Source organism: Nicotiana tomentosiformis, chromosome 11 (genome assembly GCF_000390325.3).
Source record: "Nicotiana tomentosiformis chromosome 11, ASM39032v3, whole genome shotgun sequence".
NCBI classification, from domain to species: domain Eukaryota; kingdom Viridiplantae; phylum Streptophyta; class Magnoliopsida; order Solanales; family Solanaceae; genus Nicotiana; species Nicotiana tomentosiformis.
The window spans coordinates 96,744,682-96,761,500 of NC_090822.1; the positions used below are offsets into that span (position 1 = coordinate 96,744,682).

Consider the following 16,819-nt stretch of genomic DNA (forward strand, 5'->3'; position numbering starts at 1 on the left):
ATCATTTAAAGAACATACTGGAAGTTTTATTTAGGGGAAAGGGGTTCTAAAAGTCAAAACGACTGGTTGGGTCGTTACATCTACCCCTGGCCATAGTTTCCACCGGGGGTTCTGGTCCCTGTCCATCGGTAGAGGTATTACGTGTTCTCACCATCTGCGAGAGAATAAGAGTAGAATGGTTCAATCATCGATGATAGAATAAAATCGCACGACAGAATAAGAAAGAAGTGATATTGTTCCTAAACTTCATAATCTCTGAGAGATAAGTACAGACGTCTCCGTACCGATCCTTCAGACTCTACTAAGCTTGCTCGTGACTCGTGTGACCTATGTAACCTAGTGCTATGATACCAACTGTCACGACCCGAAATTCTCACCTTCGGACCGTGATGGCGCCTAATATTTCACTTGCTAGACAAGTCAACGTTAGAATAATATCATCTATTTTTAAAATAATTTTTATATTATTAATAATCAAGGAAACAAAAGCGGAAGCAAAGTTTGAAACATAGTGAAATAATTCATAAAAACAACGGTGTATAAATACCATACCAGAATTGGTGTCACAAGTACACGAGCTTCTAGAATAAATACAAATAAAGATCTGAATAAAATAAAGCTGTCTGAAAATAAGCACACAGCTAAAGTAAAATAGACGGGGACTTCAGAACTGCGGACGCCATGCAGTTATACCTCAAGTCTCCTCTGGTAGCTGAAATCCGAGCAAGTCTATGGCACGTCGCTGGGACCAACTCCGAAATCTGCACAAGAAGTGCAGATTATAGTATCAGTACAACCGACCCCATGTACTAGTAAGTGCTGAGCCTAACTTCGACGAAGTAGTGACGAGGCTAAGGCGGGTCACTTACATTAACCTGTATACAATATTAGTAACAACAGATAATAAAATTAAATCAGGTAACTCATTTATAATAATGGAAGCCAACTCAGCAGTTATAACCAATTATCATTTCCATCAATTCTGTTGCAGCGTGCAACCCGCTCTCACAATATATTCACATTCAATTCTGTTGCAGCGTGTAACCCGCTCTCACAGTATATTCACATTCAGTTCTGTTACGGCATGCAACCCGATCCCCCAATATATATATATATATATATATATATATATATATATATATATATATATATATATATATATATCGACTTTTAAATAAGTCTGTTGCGGCGTGCAACCCGATCCTCAAATATGGACTTTTAATAAGTCTGTTGCGGCGTGCAACCCGATCCTCCAATATGGACTTTTAATAAGTCTATTGCAGCATGCAACCCGATCCTCCAATATATTCATTATAATTAATTCTGTTGCAGCGTGCAACCCGCTCCTCCAACATATTCATTTACCAATTCTTATAGAAGAATTTCCCCAATAAATGCAACAATTAATATAAAATTATAAGACAACAAGCATACAATAATTATGATTTAATTACGAAACAAACAAAGGCAATTAGCAAATTACTATAGAAATCACAGAGAAAATATGCGGTTTAATATTTAATATGCTAAATGTTAAATAATAATTAAAACACATAATTCAAATAGCATGTAACAATTAATGCAGGAATTCAAGAATTAATATTTGACAAAGAATAGGAAAGAAATAATTATTATAATAATTAATTTATGATTTAAAATAATTTATGATTTTTCAAGTAAGAAGGCAAACAATTAATTTGATGACGTATAGACACTCGTCACCTCGCCTATACGTCGTTCACATGCAATTCACATAACAAATAATTTAAGGGTTCTATTCCCTCAAGTCAAGGTTAACCACGACACTTACCTCGCTTTGTAAATTCCAATCAATTATTCAACCACAGCTTTCCCTTTTAAATTTGTCTCCGAAAGTTTCAAATCTATTTACAAACAATTCGATATATTCAATACTAATCATAGGAATTATTTCCATATGAATTTATAATTTTTCCGGATAAAAATACAAAATTTATTTAAATATTCGACAGTGGGACTCACGTCTTAAATCCCAAAAAAATTAGCAAAATCCGAACACCCGTTCCGATACGAGTTCAACCATATAAAAATTGTCCAATTCCGATATCAAATGGACCTTCAAATCTAAATTTCTCGTTTTTGGAAGATTTTAGAAAAATCTGATTTGTCTTCCATTAATTCACGAATTCATGATATTAACGAGTATGGAATCATGAAATATAATCAATATAGGATAAGGAATATTTGCCCCAATGTTTTTCTGTGAAAATCGCCCAAAATCGCCTCTTGAGGTTTTAGGTTTTGAAGATTTGGGAAATGAATCAAAAATCCCATCCAAAAGTTATTTTGTTCAGCTGCAGGTGTCGCAATTGCGATGCGAAGCTCACAAATGCGAAGAAACACTCGCAATTGCGAGGCCCTTCACAATCCCGCTGCCTTCACAAATGCGAAGATTATGTCGCATTTGCGACAGTTGGCCCTTCGCAATTGCAAAGATAAACTCGCAATAGAGAGAACTACTGGCCTAGGCTTTCTTCGCAATTGCGATAAAAATCTCGCAATTACCATACCTGCTTGGTTCGCATTTGTGATGCCTGATCTCGCAATTGTGAGATCAGAGGTCTGCACCAGGTTCAGTTATACCAGCAAAATTTTCTAAGTTCAAAACATCCCGTGGCCTATCCGAAACTGACCCGAGCCCCTCGGGACCTTATCCAAATATTCCAACAAGTCCCGTAATATAATACAGACTTACTCGGGGTCTCAAATCACATCAAATAACATCGAAATTTTAATTTCACACCTCGATTCAGACTTTGAGTTTTAAACTTTTCCATGTGCAAATCTCGTGCCAAAACATATTAAATGAATCCGGAATAACTTCAAATTTGGCACACAAGTCATAAGTGACATAACGGAACTATTCACATTTCCAGAATTGGATTCCGGCCCCAATATCAAAAAGTTAACCCCGTGGTCAAACTTGAAAGTCTTTAACATTTAAATTGCTAGTTCCGTTAAATGGCCATAACTCGAGTTAGGGACCTCCAAATTAAATTGCGGGCATACGCCCAAGTCCCAAATCACGATACAGAGCAACCGAAACTGTCAAAATACTGATCCGGGTACGTTTGCTAAAAATATTGATCAAAGTCAACTCAGTTGAGTTTTAAAACTGTATTTCACATTTTAATTCATTTTTCACATGAAAACTTTCCGAAAAATTTTACGGACTGCACACGCAAGTCGATGAATGATAAATGGTGCTTTTCGAGGTCTTAGAACACATAATTACTTATTAAATTTAAAGATGATATTTTGGGTCATCACAGCCTCCGGTCCACTTTATTTGATTTTTTGACCTTTTTTGTAGTCCATGATATTTGATTTTTTCAGATATCAAGAAGGAATTAACTTCTTTTTTCCAAAGTTGCCCTTAGAGTAAAGAGCCTTGGAGTATATGTTATATTTCTAATGAACAAATTAAAGAAATAATAAAGATTAATATGGTCAATTTTATTGTTAATTAATATTAAAAAGTGAATTCCTTAATATGTATGAAAATACCCAAAATATCAATTAAAGTGGACCGGAGGGGGTAATCTGCAAAAAAATTGAAGAGGTGTTTATCTTAGCTAGCGTTTGGCCATAGATTCCTAAATTTGTTTTCAAAAATCCGATTTGGGTGAAATTTGGTTTGAAGATGAAATCCGTTTGGACATAATTTTTTAAAATATATTTCACTTTGTTTTTTGAAAAAACATGAAATGTGACATATACTCATAAGTTCAACTATAAAAAATACTCAACAATACAAGCAAACTTGCTAATTCTGTATATGCAGAACCTTCATCGATGCCATGCATTATCGTTATCACAACAATAGTCCTGAACATAGATAAGTTTGGCACAAAATTATTATTTTTATAATGAACTACATAATACACTATCCTAAAACCATAATATGATATTTTAATATCAACTGCTAATAACATAATTACCATCCACTATAATTCGTCAAATTGCAATAATATTACAAAAGCCATTGGTCCAAAAGAAAATGATAGTGATTAGATGGTGGTTAGTTGGGTCATAATAGACGGTGGACTTTTATAAAATACAAAAGTTTGGGATAATTTTTGAAATTGTTAAAATTATCAAATAGTGATATTTTGGGCCAAAAACAGGTCTAGATCTCCCTTTCGGATTTGAAAATTTTATTTTCAAAATCTGTCAAAATATGAATAAAATCTATAAACAAACATGTTTTGCCAATTATTTTTTGAAAAAAACTTGACAAAATATAGGGCCAAACGAGGATTGCCTTGTTTAGACAAACAAATCAATATCCATTCACAGTTCTTTTTTGGATTATTTTTCTTCAGAGCAATGCTTGTTTGATAAATTTTGTGACTATTTTGCTTAGCTAATATAGTTATGTAAAGAGGTATCTTTGTGATTGAAGTCTTACATATTCAGCTTGAATTGGCCTGGATTTAGTTGATCCCATATTTATCAGAATTTCACGGTCAAATCCCTATTATATTACAACTCCTCATCTTAATGGTTTCATGTATTTTTAGTTTTGTCCTTTTCTTAGGATTTCTCGTAAAAATTAATATAAATAATCTAGGGCATAAAAGTCAATCAATAGTTGAAGAATATTTTAACCATTCAATATCTAATTATTAATATTCGTGCTTTATAATAATATTGATATAGATATAAAATATAAATAAATATAAAAATATAAATATAAACAGATAGATATAAATGTCATGAGTGCATTTGAATAGTTTCGGCCTTTCTTGAAATGGCAAACGGCCAAATATATCCCTCTACTTTCGAAAATGGTCTAAGAATACCCCTCGTTATACTATTCGGTTATCTATACCCATGCAGTCATACTTTGGGTTCAAATATACCCCTCATTTAAACGGAGGGATGTCATCGTCATGTTGGTCAATTCTAAATATCTCCTAATTAATTAAAAAGACCCATTATCCATACCCGAAAAATAATTTTTATTTTTGTAAAAACTGAAAAAAACTAAAAGAAAATTTTACTAAAAACTAAAAAAAACATTTTTTTTCCAGTTTTTACAAAAAAAAACTGCTTTAAAAAAATTGAAAAATATTTTCTAAAATAATATTTTTGTAAAAACTGAAAAAAAAACTGAAAACCAATTTTCTAAAGCAATTAAAAACTAAAAAAAACTGAAATTTTTTTAACTAAAAACTGAAAAAAAAATATTTTTTTTTTCAGTTTTTACAAAATCATTGCTTTAGAAAATTAATTTTCAGCTCTTTTTTCAGTTTTTACAAAAATATTATTTTAGAAAATATTTTTCAGCTTTTTTTAAAGCAGTTTTTTTGTAAAAAGTGAAAAAAAGTAATTTCATTTTTTTCAGTTTTTAGTAAAAACAATTCGGTTTTTTCCAGTTTTTACAAAAAAAATTGCTTTAGAAAATTGATTTTCATTTTTTTCTCCAGTTTTTACAAAAATATTGTTTTAGAAAATATTTTTCAGTTTTTTCTAAAGCAGTTTTTTTGTCAAAAATGAAAAAAAAATATATTTTTGTTTTTTTTCAGTTTTTAGTAAAAAGATTTTTAGTTTTTTTTTCAGTTTTTACAAAAAAAAAATTATTTTTCGGGTATGGATAATAGATCTTTTTAATTAATTAGGAGATATTTAAAATTGACCAACAAGACGATGACATGTGTCCCTCCGTTTAAATGAGGGGTATATTTGAACCCAAAGTATGACGGTAAGGGTATAGATAACCCAATAATATAACGAGCGATATTCTTAGACCATTTTTAAAAGTATAGGGATATATTTGAACCTTTGCCGTTCTTGAAATTAACAAGAAACGAAGTATAATTGGAGTTAAATGCTCAAATTTATTTAGATTGCCAAAAGTTAAGTTGGATTCACCAAAGTTTTCTCTTCATTACAAAAAACTTTATGTTTATGTGGAAACATGGGCATGTTGGGTTTCAAAGGATCACTTAAACAACCCACGATGATTATTACCGGCATGCCACATGCTTTAATGCTTATCACAAATCAATGAATCATCGTTAGTACTACCTTTTTAAAACTAAAGCTAATATAATTATTCAAAACCTCATAGTATCACGCGTTAATTATAATTTAAAAAAGAACATTATCTTAGGAAAGTATTAAGATGGTGCTTTGGTTGATATTAATTTAGAATCTAACTTTGAAATCTTTAGTTGGACAACTAACGCGCTCCTACAAATTTGGCTGTATCCACATTTGATCCAAATCAAATTCAACTTCGACAAGGTTGACTATATTTGGCTTAGATCTATTTTTATTTTAATCTTAAAATATAGTAGTACATGATGTGCATTCGCGTCCTTCCATTGTAATTTCAAATATTAAACAAATCTTTACTATTTCATGTTTTGTGTATTATAAATTTATAATCTACAAATAGTTAAATTTACACAAAATAGTTATTTTCTCCAAAATTTTGAAGAATGTGTTTACGAACAATAAGTTGCAAATGTGACTTTGTTAACCAATCTATCGTATCAACCAAAAAGATCTCTAGCAGGACCTCATTGTTGACATTGGTTTAACATTTCACGAGCACTCTAAAATGATGGTTTTCGCAACAATATACTTCAAATATAACCATGTAATATAAGTCTTTCTTATTTTATTATCATTGAAAAATCACTATATATTTTTCATATGATATATTTCAAATTATTGATACTAAATTATTATACGTTCAAACGAATGGTAAATTAGGTAACAAAAATAAAACTATTACCTTTCTAAACATATCCATAAAGAATAATTAGGAGTTACTTGGTTCACTCACTAGTTATGTGGAGATTATAAATTATAACGTATGAATTATTTATATGGTGATTAATAATATAGAGGCCGTTAAACATGAATTATTTACTCTAAAAAGGGCTTTTTTGTCTTTAAATAGTAAACCAGAACATTTCTAATACATGCATTCATATTTCACGTTTCATCTCACGTAATTTAGTACAATGTGTATTATGTAATATTGCTAATCAAATACTGTATTAGTTAGTGATTATCTTTTAGTTAGTGCTCCAACAATAGCACATCCAAATGACCCGTAAGTCTTTAAAAGTTCTATTTCTAGTTACTAAGCTCACTAGTCGAAGAAGGGAATATCTTGCAGCCAAAATACGACTATTTTCATTGTCTTTGGTTTAAGGAGTTAGAGATATTTGAAAGACTAACCAAAGAGAACTGAATCTTATTCTTTTAATCTACAACTTGTCCTTTACAAAAAGCTGGCATAGCCGTTGGGTTGCATGACCAATTGAGTTTTGAGCTTGTTTAAAAAATAAAAAAAATTAGTTTCCCACCTAATGTTTCGGGACCTGATTAAGCGGGATTCACGTCGAGTAAGGCGTATTAAAGGAGGAAACGCATCGTATTAGAATTTTTTTTAGTTTTAATGTTCGATCATAAGATAATTGGTTAAGAGTAAAAAAATCAATATTTATCTCACCATAACTCTTAGTAGTATTTATTATTCCCTCCGTTTCAATTTAGATGACACACTTTCCTTATTAGTCCGTTCCAAAAAGAATGACACGTTTTTATAATTGGAAATAATTCAACTTTAAACTTTTTATTTTACCCATTTTATCCTTAATGAGAAGCTTATATAACCATACAAATGTCATAGCCCCACAAAACTTTTACCTTTTAAACTTTTAAGACTACCGATTTCAAATTATTTTTTTTTTTTTTTTAAACTCCTTGTCGAGTCAAACTATCTGATTTAACTTATAAATTGTTCAATTGACACAATGGAAAACACACAGCCCTTATCTTGCAATTTTAACTTCTTACGTACGTTATAGTCGTTACTTTATGAAAAATCGGCCGTACCTGATGGGCCGAATCACTAATTTCCAATCGACATTGTCAGTAAAGTTACATTGAAAAACGTTAACTAACGGACAAATTTTACAGGTCCAAAATTTTGATTCAAATTATCCTTCTTAATTCCGTACCCACCCCACTACCCCACTACTGTGACATTCACATGGCATTATGTAATTGTATCTATATAACACACAGACACACTAATGCTTCAACTACTTAGTTGTCTACACGTCTACTCATTTTTCCAAACAACAAGCTCACCAAGTAAGAATTTTCACTTTCCAATTTTTTCTTGATTAGCTGTGTTTCAAAATAGTTTTTTTTCCTTCTTCTGACATTATGTATGCTTATTTTGATCACTACAGTATATACTAGTTTCATTGAGTTTTGCTATTTTTATGAGTATATTGTTCTAGCAGAAATCCATTGAGGTGTGTGTGAAAAATAGTTTCTTGATTAGCTGATTTTTTCTTTTCTTTATACATTATAACAAAAAAGTCTTTTTTTAACATTATGTATGCTTGTTTGAATGACTATAGTATTTACTAGTTTCGTTGAGTTTTGCTATTTTTATGAGTTTTAGCATATTGTTCTAGCAGAAAGCCATTGAGGGGTGTGTGAAAAATAGTTTCTTTATTTATATACTGTATGCTTGTTTTGATGACTATAGTATTTACTTGTAGTTTTATTGAGTTTTTGCTATTTTTATGATTTTTTAGCAGATTGTTCAAGCAGAAGGCCATTGAGGGTGTGTAAAAAATTGGAAAATGGGGAGAATGTCAATACCCATGATGGGTTTTGTGGTGTTATGCCTATGGGCAGTGGTAGCAGAAGGAGAATATGTGAAATACAAGGACCCAAAACAGCCAGTAGGAGCTAGAATTAAGGATTTGATGAAAAGGATGACACTTGAGGAAAAGATTGGTCAGATGACTCAGATTGAGAGGAAAGTTGCCACTGCTGATGTTATGAAGCAAAACTTCATTGGTATGTTTGAAATATTTATTATCCTCTAGATTGAAATGGTTATTCTTGAATAGTGGAGTACTTATTTTTTGGATCATACTAGAACTTTGTGCATTTGGATCTTGAAAAAGGCATATCTATAGGTATGTGTATATTTGGCTAAATCACTATATATATGGCTAGATCTGTGCCATAAGACTAAAGGCATATCTATTAGTATGTGTATATTTGGCAACTTAGTGTTGTGTTACCTTTAAGAGAAAAAGATATTGCTAGATCACTGTGCCATAAGACAAAAGTAAGTGAAACTTTTGTACTAATCAGGCATTAATAGAGGAAAGTTGCCACAGCTGATGTTGTGAAGCAAAATTTCATTGGTATATCTATATGTACCCTCAAGATTGATTGGCCATTCTTGAGTACTTTTTTTCACTTCATACTAGAACTTTGTGCATTTGGTTTTTGGAAATCTTTAGGTATGTGTATTTTTGGCTACTTATTGTTGTGTTACTTTTAAGAGAAAAAGATATTGCTAGATCACTGTGCCATAGTTCTAAAAGTACTAATTTAAAGATAAGAGGTGAAAGGGATTCTTTTTATTCAGTATTGTCTTGTATTTCTTGCAGGGAGTGTATTGAGTGGTGGAGGAAGTGTCCCTGCACCTAAGGCCTCTGCTCAGGTTTGGACCAATATGGTAGATGAGATTCAAAAGGGTTCTCTTTCGACCCGTCTTGGAATTCCCATGATTTATGGAATTGATGCAGTTCACGGTCACAACAATGTCTATGGGGCTACAATCTTTCCTCACAATGTTGGGCTTGGTGTTACCAGGCAAGTATTATATACACTATAAAACATTGCTTGAAATGAATCTGCTTTCCTTAGGACTATAGTGTATTCACAATTTAAAGTATTGGTTGGTAGTGTTAAGGATATCCTTAGAGATTCTATTCATGATAGCTGATTTTCTACTTGTTAACAATTTTAAATCTTAATGTCAAATACAAGCAAAAGAATTTCAACTCAGTTTGTCAACTTTACCAAGCCTGGAAGTACATGTGCACCTAAAGAATGGCTATTGGACAGTAACTAACAATTTTCAGAATTTTGGGCTTTGTTTCTACCCCTAAAATCAATTCCTTTTAATCTAGTCGTTAACAAAGTTTGCTACTTTTATGCAGGGATCCTGATCTTGTGAAGCGTATTGGGGCTGCAACTGCACTTGAAGTTAGAGCTACAGGAATTCCATATGCCTTTGCTCCCTGCATCGCAGTAAGTTGATATGATTATACTTTGGTGCGTATGTTGTTTCTATAATTTGATGTCTGAATAATTTTCTTATGGTAGGTATGTAGAAATCCTAGATGGGGCCGTTGTTATGAGAGTTATAGTGAAGATCATAGGATTGTGCGAAGCATGACAGAGATCATTCCTGGCCTGCAAGGAGATTTGCCAGCTAAATCTAAGAATGGTGTTCCTTATGTTGGAGGAAAGTATGAATCTTTACCCCTTTTAGATCTTCACTATTTCCCTGTCTATAAATGATTTGTGCTAGCAAATTCTTATGAATTACCTATAATTCTTCGTTTGAGAAACTAGGATTTCAATCCTATAATTCTTAGAATATCAACGCTGATATCGTTCCTTGTTGAACTTTCATATGGTTAAGGACTAAGGTTGCGGCCTGTGCTAAGCACTTTGTGGGAGATGGTGGCACGTTGCAGGGCGTTGATGAAAGTAACACCGTAATCAGCTCAAACAGTTTATTTAGCATCCACATGCCTGCATATTATGACTCACTCAGAAAGGGTGTTGCAACGGTTATGGTGTCTTACTCAAGCTGGAACGGAAGAAAGATGCACGCCAACCGAGACCTAGTCACTGGCTTCCTGAAGGACAAGCTCAAGTTCAGGGTAAGACTGATCAATTCACTTCATTGTAAAATTCTGCCAGTTAAAGTCAAGTTGGGATATATTGCAGTATAACCAGCTTCTTTTGGTCTTTATGTTTCAGGGCTTCGTCATTTCAGATTGGCAAGGGCTTGACCGGATTACTGACCCACCTCATGCTAACTACTCTTATTCAGTTCAAGCTGGAATTATGGCAGGAATCGACATGGTTAGTCTTATAATTTTGTACTTGATCTTTAGATCAACTTACCTTGTAATATATCTTAAGAAATAATGATGGTTTATATGTTATAGCACTTTTTATTCACCATAATTATTTTGGCTATGCTTCAGATTATGGTCCCCGAGAATTATAGAGAGTTTATCGATACTTTGACTTCTCAAGTGAAAGCCAATATCATTCCCATGAGCAGAATTGATGATGCTGTGAAGCGGATACTGAGGGTTAAATTTGTTATGGGTCTCTTCGAGAACCCAATGTCTGACCCTAGCTTGGCAAACCAACTAGGTAGCAAGGTAAAATATGTCAACGTGTTATTCCAAAAATCTTTCACTTCCTTGTTTGTGTTAAGACTTAACCTGCTTCATTTTCTTTCTATAGGAGCACAGAGAATTAGCAAGGGAAGCAGTAAGGAAATCACTCGTGCTCTTGAAGAATGGCAAAACGCCTAGTCAGCCATTACTTCCCCTTCCAAAGAAAGCGCCAAAAATACTTGTTACTGGAACTCATGCAGACAACTTGGGTTACCAATGTGGAGGCTGGACAATTGAATGGCAGGGTGTTGCTGGCAACGATCTTACAGTCGGTAAGTTTACTCATATTTTGCATAGTTGGCAACATTTCTATTGCGACATGATGCAAAAATTTATACTATCTGCCTGCCATCTCAAGTGTTTGAACAGTGACAACATGCATTAGTTTATTAATTCATGCATAATATGTGTATAACTGTGTATAATCAATGTTATACCAGCTAGGAAAAGTAAAAAGTAAACAGGAATCCAGCCTGGTTATTTTTGTAAAGATCCCTTTATTTTAATGTGATTTTCCTGTTACATTGCTGTTACTCAGGTTTCTGTGAAACCATCCAAATTCCCTTTTTTAAGAAATATGTGACCCCTCCTCATTTCTATGCAATTGTTTTATCCATTACTTCAGATAGAAAAGGAGAAGCAACAATAAGAAAGCTATTTCAACGCCTACTATTTATAAATTGCTAAAAACAAACTGACACAAAGTTGTTGTTTCACCAAGTCTCCCTGTTACTAAATAGGTCTTACACCAAGTCTCTTCTGCTGTTGTTTTTGTTAGTCTTGTAAATAAAATAATAGTGTCAGCCTTTCTCTGATTAATCAAAAGAACTCAACACATTGTTTTTATGGTATCATAAAAATGACTGGAATTAATACGCGTTTCAAACTTTGCAGGAACTACCATTCTAACTGCTATCAAGAAAACTGTTGATCCTTCTACACAAGTAGTGTACCAGCAGAATCCTGATGCGAACTTCGTAAAGTCCAACAAATTCTCCTATGCCATTGTGGTTGTGGGTGAAGTCCCATATGCAGAGATGTTTGGCGACAGCTCAAATCTCACAATAGCTGAACCAGGTCCTAGCACCATCAGTAACGTTTGTGGAGCAGTGAAGTGTGTTGTAGTCGTAGTCTCAGGTCGTCCAGTGGTTATGGAGCCTTACGTTTCAAAAATGGATGCTCTCGTCGCTGCTTGGCTCCCTGGAACTGAAGGCCAAGGTGTTGCTGATGCTTTATTTGGTGACTATGGCTTCACTGGAAAACTTGCTCGCACTTGGTTCAAGAGAGTTGATCAGCTTCCAATGAACTTTGACGATGCACACGTTGATCCCCTCTTTCCCTTTGGATTTGGCATCACAACCAAACCAGTGAATGGCTACTAGTAATACCAATATGATTAGTGCAGTCATATTGTCATTCAGCCTTCAAAGTAGAGATTTTCCCCCCTAATTTAAGAGCTGTCTGAGTAAGAAAGGAAGGAGGGAACTCTATGTTATTCATTTATTTCAACAATTTGTGCAAGTGCTGGCTGTAGAAAACAAAAGTGGTAGAAGCTTACCACAAAAAGCCAGTGATCTTGCAATTTTGATTTTTCATTATTGGAATTGGGCTTGTTCACATAATTTAGCTAGTGGACTGTGCCGTGGAATATAATTTAGGTGGTGTATGTTGTTATCATATTAATATTATAGCAGACTGGTGTTCTGTGTTTATTTATTTATTTTTGCATATTCTTAGACGTTAAACCGATGACTGAAGTTAATTGTATCTTCGGATGCAAAAGCGAAGAAATGCGAAATTTCTTTCATATTTAACAATTGAATTGTGTTTGGTTCTTTTAAGATTTTGGTAAGGAAAAGGGGCGCATAATTTAGATTAGCTTATTTTTTATGTTCTGAAATTACATTGCAAATATTCATATTAACTTTTTTGATGCCTACGAATTGCTTCTGTCGAATTCTTTTACCAAATTACAAATAACACAAAAAATTTAATTAATGGAATACAGGTGTGCAGGATTTGAAACCAAAACTTCTTACAATAGCTATTAAAGGAAAAACAAAAATTAATGTTATATTAATTAGTTTATTTGTTCCTTCTTTAAATGTGACACCCCGCTTGCAAAACATCCTACATATGCTACTGCGCCTATGTTATTTATAGGCGTGGGAAAACGCTAATCCATACTTTTACTACTCTTGTTCTCTCCATTAATTAGCAGTACAGTAAACAAAACGAATGCAAGACTGACTAACAATTAATGGTTCAGATCGCAACTGACTTTGCCATTCTCTGTCACCTTAGTTTAATTTTTTAGAATATATATCCAATTGGTGCAGTTGAAGACTGAACCAACGAAGAATCTAGGAGCTAAGCTCGAAGATAGAAGAAGCTCCTATCTTAGAAGAGAATTTAGAAGAGAGAAAGATGAGAATGATTATTATTATTATTATGAATGAATGTCAATACATGAATTACAATATATATAAAGAAATGGATCAAATGCAAGTGGATCACTAAAATGAAATCTCTTCAACTAATCCTAATTAACTATGTAACTAATACTGACTTTGCCTAACTAACTCGTAACTAGTCAGCTGCCAACTCAGCTCTACTCTATATCTTGCAACAATACCCCCTGCAAAAAGATCACCCTTGTCCTCAAGGGTGAAAGGTAGGAAATCTGTGTTGCAAATCAGAAAGGTATTCCCAGGTGGCCTGAGCAGTTTCAATGCCAGTCCACTTAACAGGAACTTGGCATATACAACCTTATTCCCTCACTTAACCAATCTTCTATCAAGAATAGCTTCAGGCAAAGGACACTAGGTGCTTGACAGATGCACAACAGGAGGATGATTACCTTTGGGACTTCTAATTAAGTACCTTTTAAGTTGAGAGACATGGAATCTGGGATGAATCAAGGCATCAGCTGGTAGTAGTAGGCGATAAGCAACTGCTCCCACCTTAGCTTCAAAAGGATAAGGACCAAAATACTTTGCTAGCTTATTGAAGGGCATGTTGGCTTTCGAATATACCCACTCACCAACTTTAAAGTGTCTATCAGTTCTGTGTTTGTTGGCCAAGTCTTTCATCCTCTATTGAGCTTTTGCCAAATGCCATTTCAAAAGCTACAGAATAGCTTCTCTAGCTGCTATGGACCTATCTACCATTTCAGTATCAGTTTCACCAGCTAAGTAGGGAAGATGTATATGGGGTTTCTGACCATAAAGAACTTCATAAGGAGTGCATTTAATAGAGGAATGGTAGGTAGTATTATACCACCATTCAGCAAGAGACAAGTAAGATGACCAATCCTAGGGATGGCAATTGGGGCAGGGTAGGGTAGGACGGGGCAGGGCAGGGCAGGGCAAAATGTTATATTTAAAAAAAATTAATAAGTTAGGGCAAGGCAGGGTAAAATCCGAATTAATAGATGGGTCGGGTAAAGAATAAGTGACCCGCGTATTTTTATTCTTTTTTTCCAATCCCCTCTTTGAATCAAACCCTCGGCTCTTCCAAAGGAAAGGAGTAAAGGACGAAACCAAAACTCTTCTTCTTCAGTTGAGTTCTTCCAGGCAAACTTCAATTTCCATTCTCCAACATGAAACAAATCAATAAGTTACGAGGTAACACTCTCTTGCTTTCAACTTCTCTTTCTCTTGTAACAATTTTTATTTATCTCTTAATTTTTAGTTTATTGCTATGTTTTTCACTTTTTCTTAATTTTCGCCAACTTTACTGTTTGTTCTTGTTTAGTAGAAAGTTTTCAACTTTGGATGGTGATGTCTCTTTTGATCAGAATGGTGAAGATACTAAGTTCAAGATAATTTACACTTATAATCTTGAAAATATATTGAATATCCACTAAGTTGTATTACAATAGTTTTGTTCTTTTCAGAGGTTTATGTACATTCTGCTTGTTTAACTATCCACACCGGTGATGTCTCTTTTGTGTTGCAATTTTAGGGGCTATTACTAGTTGCAGAACGGATATACTGTTTAATTTGCACCTATGTTTTCAAATTCTAAACACCGTTTAAAATTAGTTCATCTTCCTCTGCCAATTATGTTACTTGCTAGTACATGAGGTTGTGGCTCTAGATCTTCTTAAAGTCCTCCTGGTAGTCTTGTTGAGTTACAAGAGCTTATGCTTAGTACATTTGTCTGCTTTTTATACTAGATGACTATTTTTCAGCTTTTAGTGATATTTCTTTTTTTATTTTACTAGATAATTATGGCATCTCAAAATGAAGAGAATCTACCAGCTTTATCTTCTAATGCTATTTCCTTAGACGATGAGAGTCAAAGGCCTTTACAACAAGATGAAGTTGAACTGGGGAAAAGAAGATATTCCCGAGCATGGAAGTATTTCAAGCCGGTGAAGGTTAATGGTGTTTCATATGGTCTTTGTAAGTATTGCGATCGCCGATATAAAAATGCCAGGAATTGTGGGACAAAATATATGTTAGATCACATACCTAAGTGTCCTAACAGGCCAAGAGATGTACAAAATGAGGGTGATATCGGGGGTAGTTATTTTGATCAAGATGTTTCACGTAAACAACTTGCACATGCCATTATTTTACACGAGTATCCACTCTCTATAGTTGATCATGTGGGATTTAGAAACTTTGTTGCGAGTCTCCAACCTATGTTTAAGATGGTTTCTAGAAATACAATCAAGAATGACATAATGAAATTTTTTGACAATTTAAAATCGCAAACTTCTAAGTTGTTGGAGAAAGTCACGAGTAGAATTGCAATAACAACCGATATGTGGACTTCCAATAGTAACAAAAAAGGGTTCATGGCTATTACTGGTCATTTCATTGATGATTCATGGAGGCTTCAAAGTCATATTCTGAGATTTGCTTATGTCCCTGCTCCACATGATAAAGATGCTTTGTGTGGTGCTTTGGTTAATTGTTTGTTTGATTGGAATCTTGAACGAAAAATATCAACTATCACAGTTGATAATTCTAGCACAAACAATGCTATGATTAAAACTTTATTGGATGAGAAACTTAATAAAAAAGATTTGTTGTTGACTGGTCGAGTATTTCATGTGCGTTGTACTGCACATATTTTAAATTTAATTGTGCAAGAAGGGTTAAAGGTGATAGGAGATAGTATTAGCAAAGTGCGTGATAGTGTCTTGTATTGAATTGGATCAGCTGGCAGAATTGAGAGGTTTGAAGAAGCTGCACGTTTGGTTCACTGTTCTTGTAATAAGAAGTTGGAGTATGATTGTCCTACTCGGTGGAACTCGACATATCTGATGTTGAGAACGGCTATAGAATACAAAGAGGTGTTTAGGAAGTTGAGTCTAACTGACACAAATTATCAGTCTTATCCAGCTGAATAGCAATGGAGTAATGCAGAAGATGTTTCTGATAAGCTCATACTTTTTTATCGTATCACCGAACAATTTTCAGGAACTCAATATCCAACATCCAGTCAATACTTTACAAAAGTTTGTGAAATTAAGCTAGAATTGGAAGCTTGGGTGAAGG

The 16,819-nt window shown here is 33.7% G+C and overlaps 2 protein-coding genes across 6 annotated transcripts; both read left to right on the forward strand.

The window, feature by feature from the left end:
• The first annotated feature begins 8,049 nt into the window (after nt 1-8,049).
• LOC104112704 (uncharacterized) lies at nt 8,050-13,022 on the forward strand. 5 transcript variants are annotated; one of them, XM_009622698.4, is made up of 10 exons: nt 8,050-8,160; nt 8,619-8,883; nt 9,489-9,693; nt 10,044-10,134; nt 10,210-10,355; nt 10,532-10,775; nt 10,876-10,980; nt 11,106-11,288; nt 11,374-11,578; nt 12,201-13,022. In XM_009622698.4, the coding sequence occupies exons 2-10, from the start codon at nt 8,664-8,666 to the stop codon at nt 12,686-12,688; spliced, it is 1,887 nt and encodes a 628-aa protein (XP_009620993.1). In that variant the 5' UTR covers nt 8,050-8,160; nt 8,619-8,663; the 3' UTR covers nt 12,689-13,022. The 5 variants fall into 5 exon arrangements, with proteins under 5 accessions (XP_009620993.1, XP_009620994.1, XP_009620995.1 ...); XM_009622699.3 differs by having other exon boundaries at nt 8,076-8,160; nt 8,616-8,883; XM_009622700.4 differs by lacking the exon at nt 8,050-8,160 and adding an exon at nt 8,185-8,327.
• A 2,518-nt stretch (nt 13,023-15,540) lies between these two features.
• LOC138901888 (zinc finger BED domain-containing protein RICESLEEPER 2-like) lies at nt 15,541-16,671 on the forward strand. Its single transcript, XM_070189685.1, has 2 exons — nt 15,541-16,378; nt 16,481-16,671. Exons 1-2 carry the CDS (start codon nt 15,541-15,543, stop codon nt 16,669-16,671), a joined length of 1,029 nt encoding a protein of 342 aa, XP_070045786.1.
• Nucleotides 16,672-16,819: the final 148 nt, after the last annotated feature.

Coding starts and splice junctions, on each gene's coding strand:
- LOC104112704 (XM_009622698.4), top strand. CDS start 8,664: ATGGGGAGAATGTCAATACCCATGATGGGTTTTGTGGTGTTATGCCTA. Junction 10,356..10,531: donor GTTCCTTATGTTGGAGGAAA/GTATGAATCTTT, acceptor CATATGGTTAAG/GACTAAGGTTGCGGCCTGTG. Junction 11,289..11,373: donor CAAACCAACTAGGTAGCAAG/GTAAAATATGTC, acceptor TTCTTTCTATAG/GAGCACAGAGAATTAGCAAG.
- LOC138901888 (XM_070189685.1), top strand. CDS start 15,541: ATGGCATCTCAAAATGAAGAGAATCTACCAGCTTTATCTTCTAATGCT. Junction 16,379..16,480: donor TCGAGTATTTCATGTGCGTT/GTACTGCACATA, acceptor GAATTGGATCAG/CTGGCAGAATTGAGAGGTTT.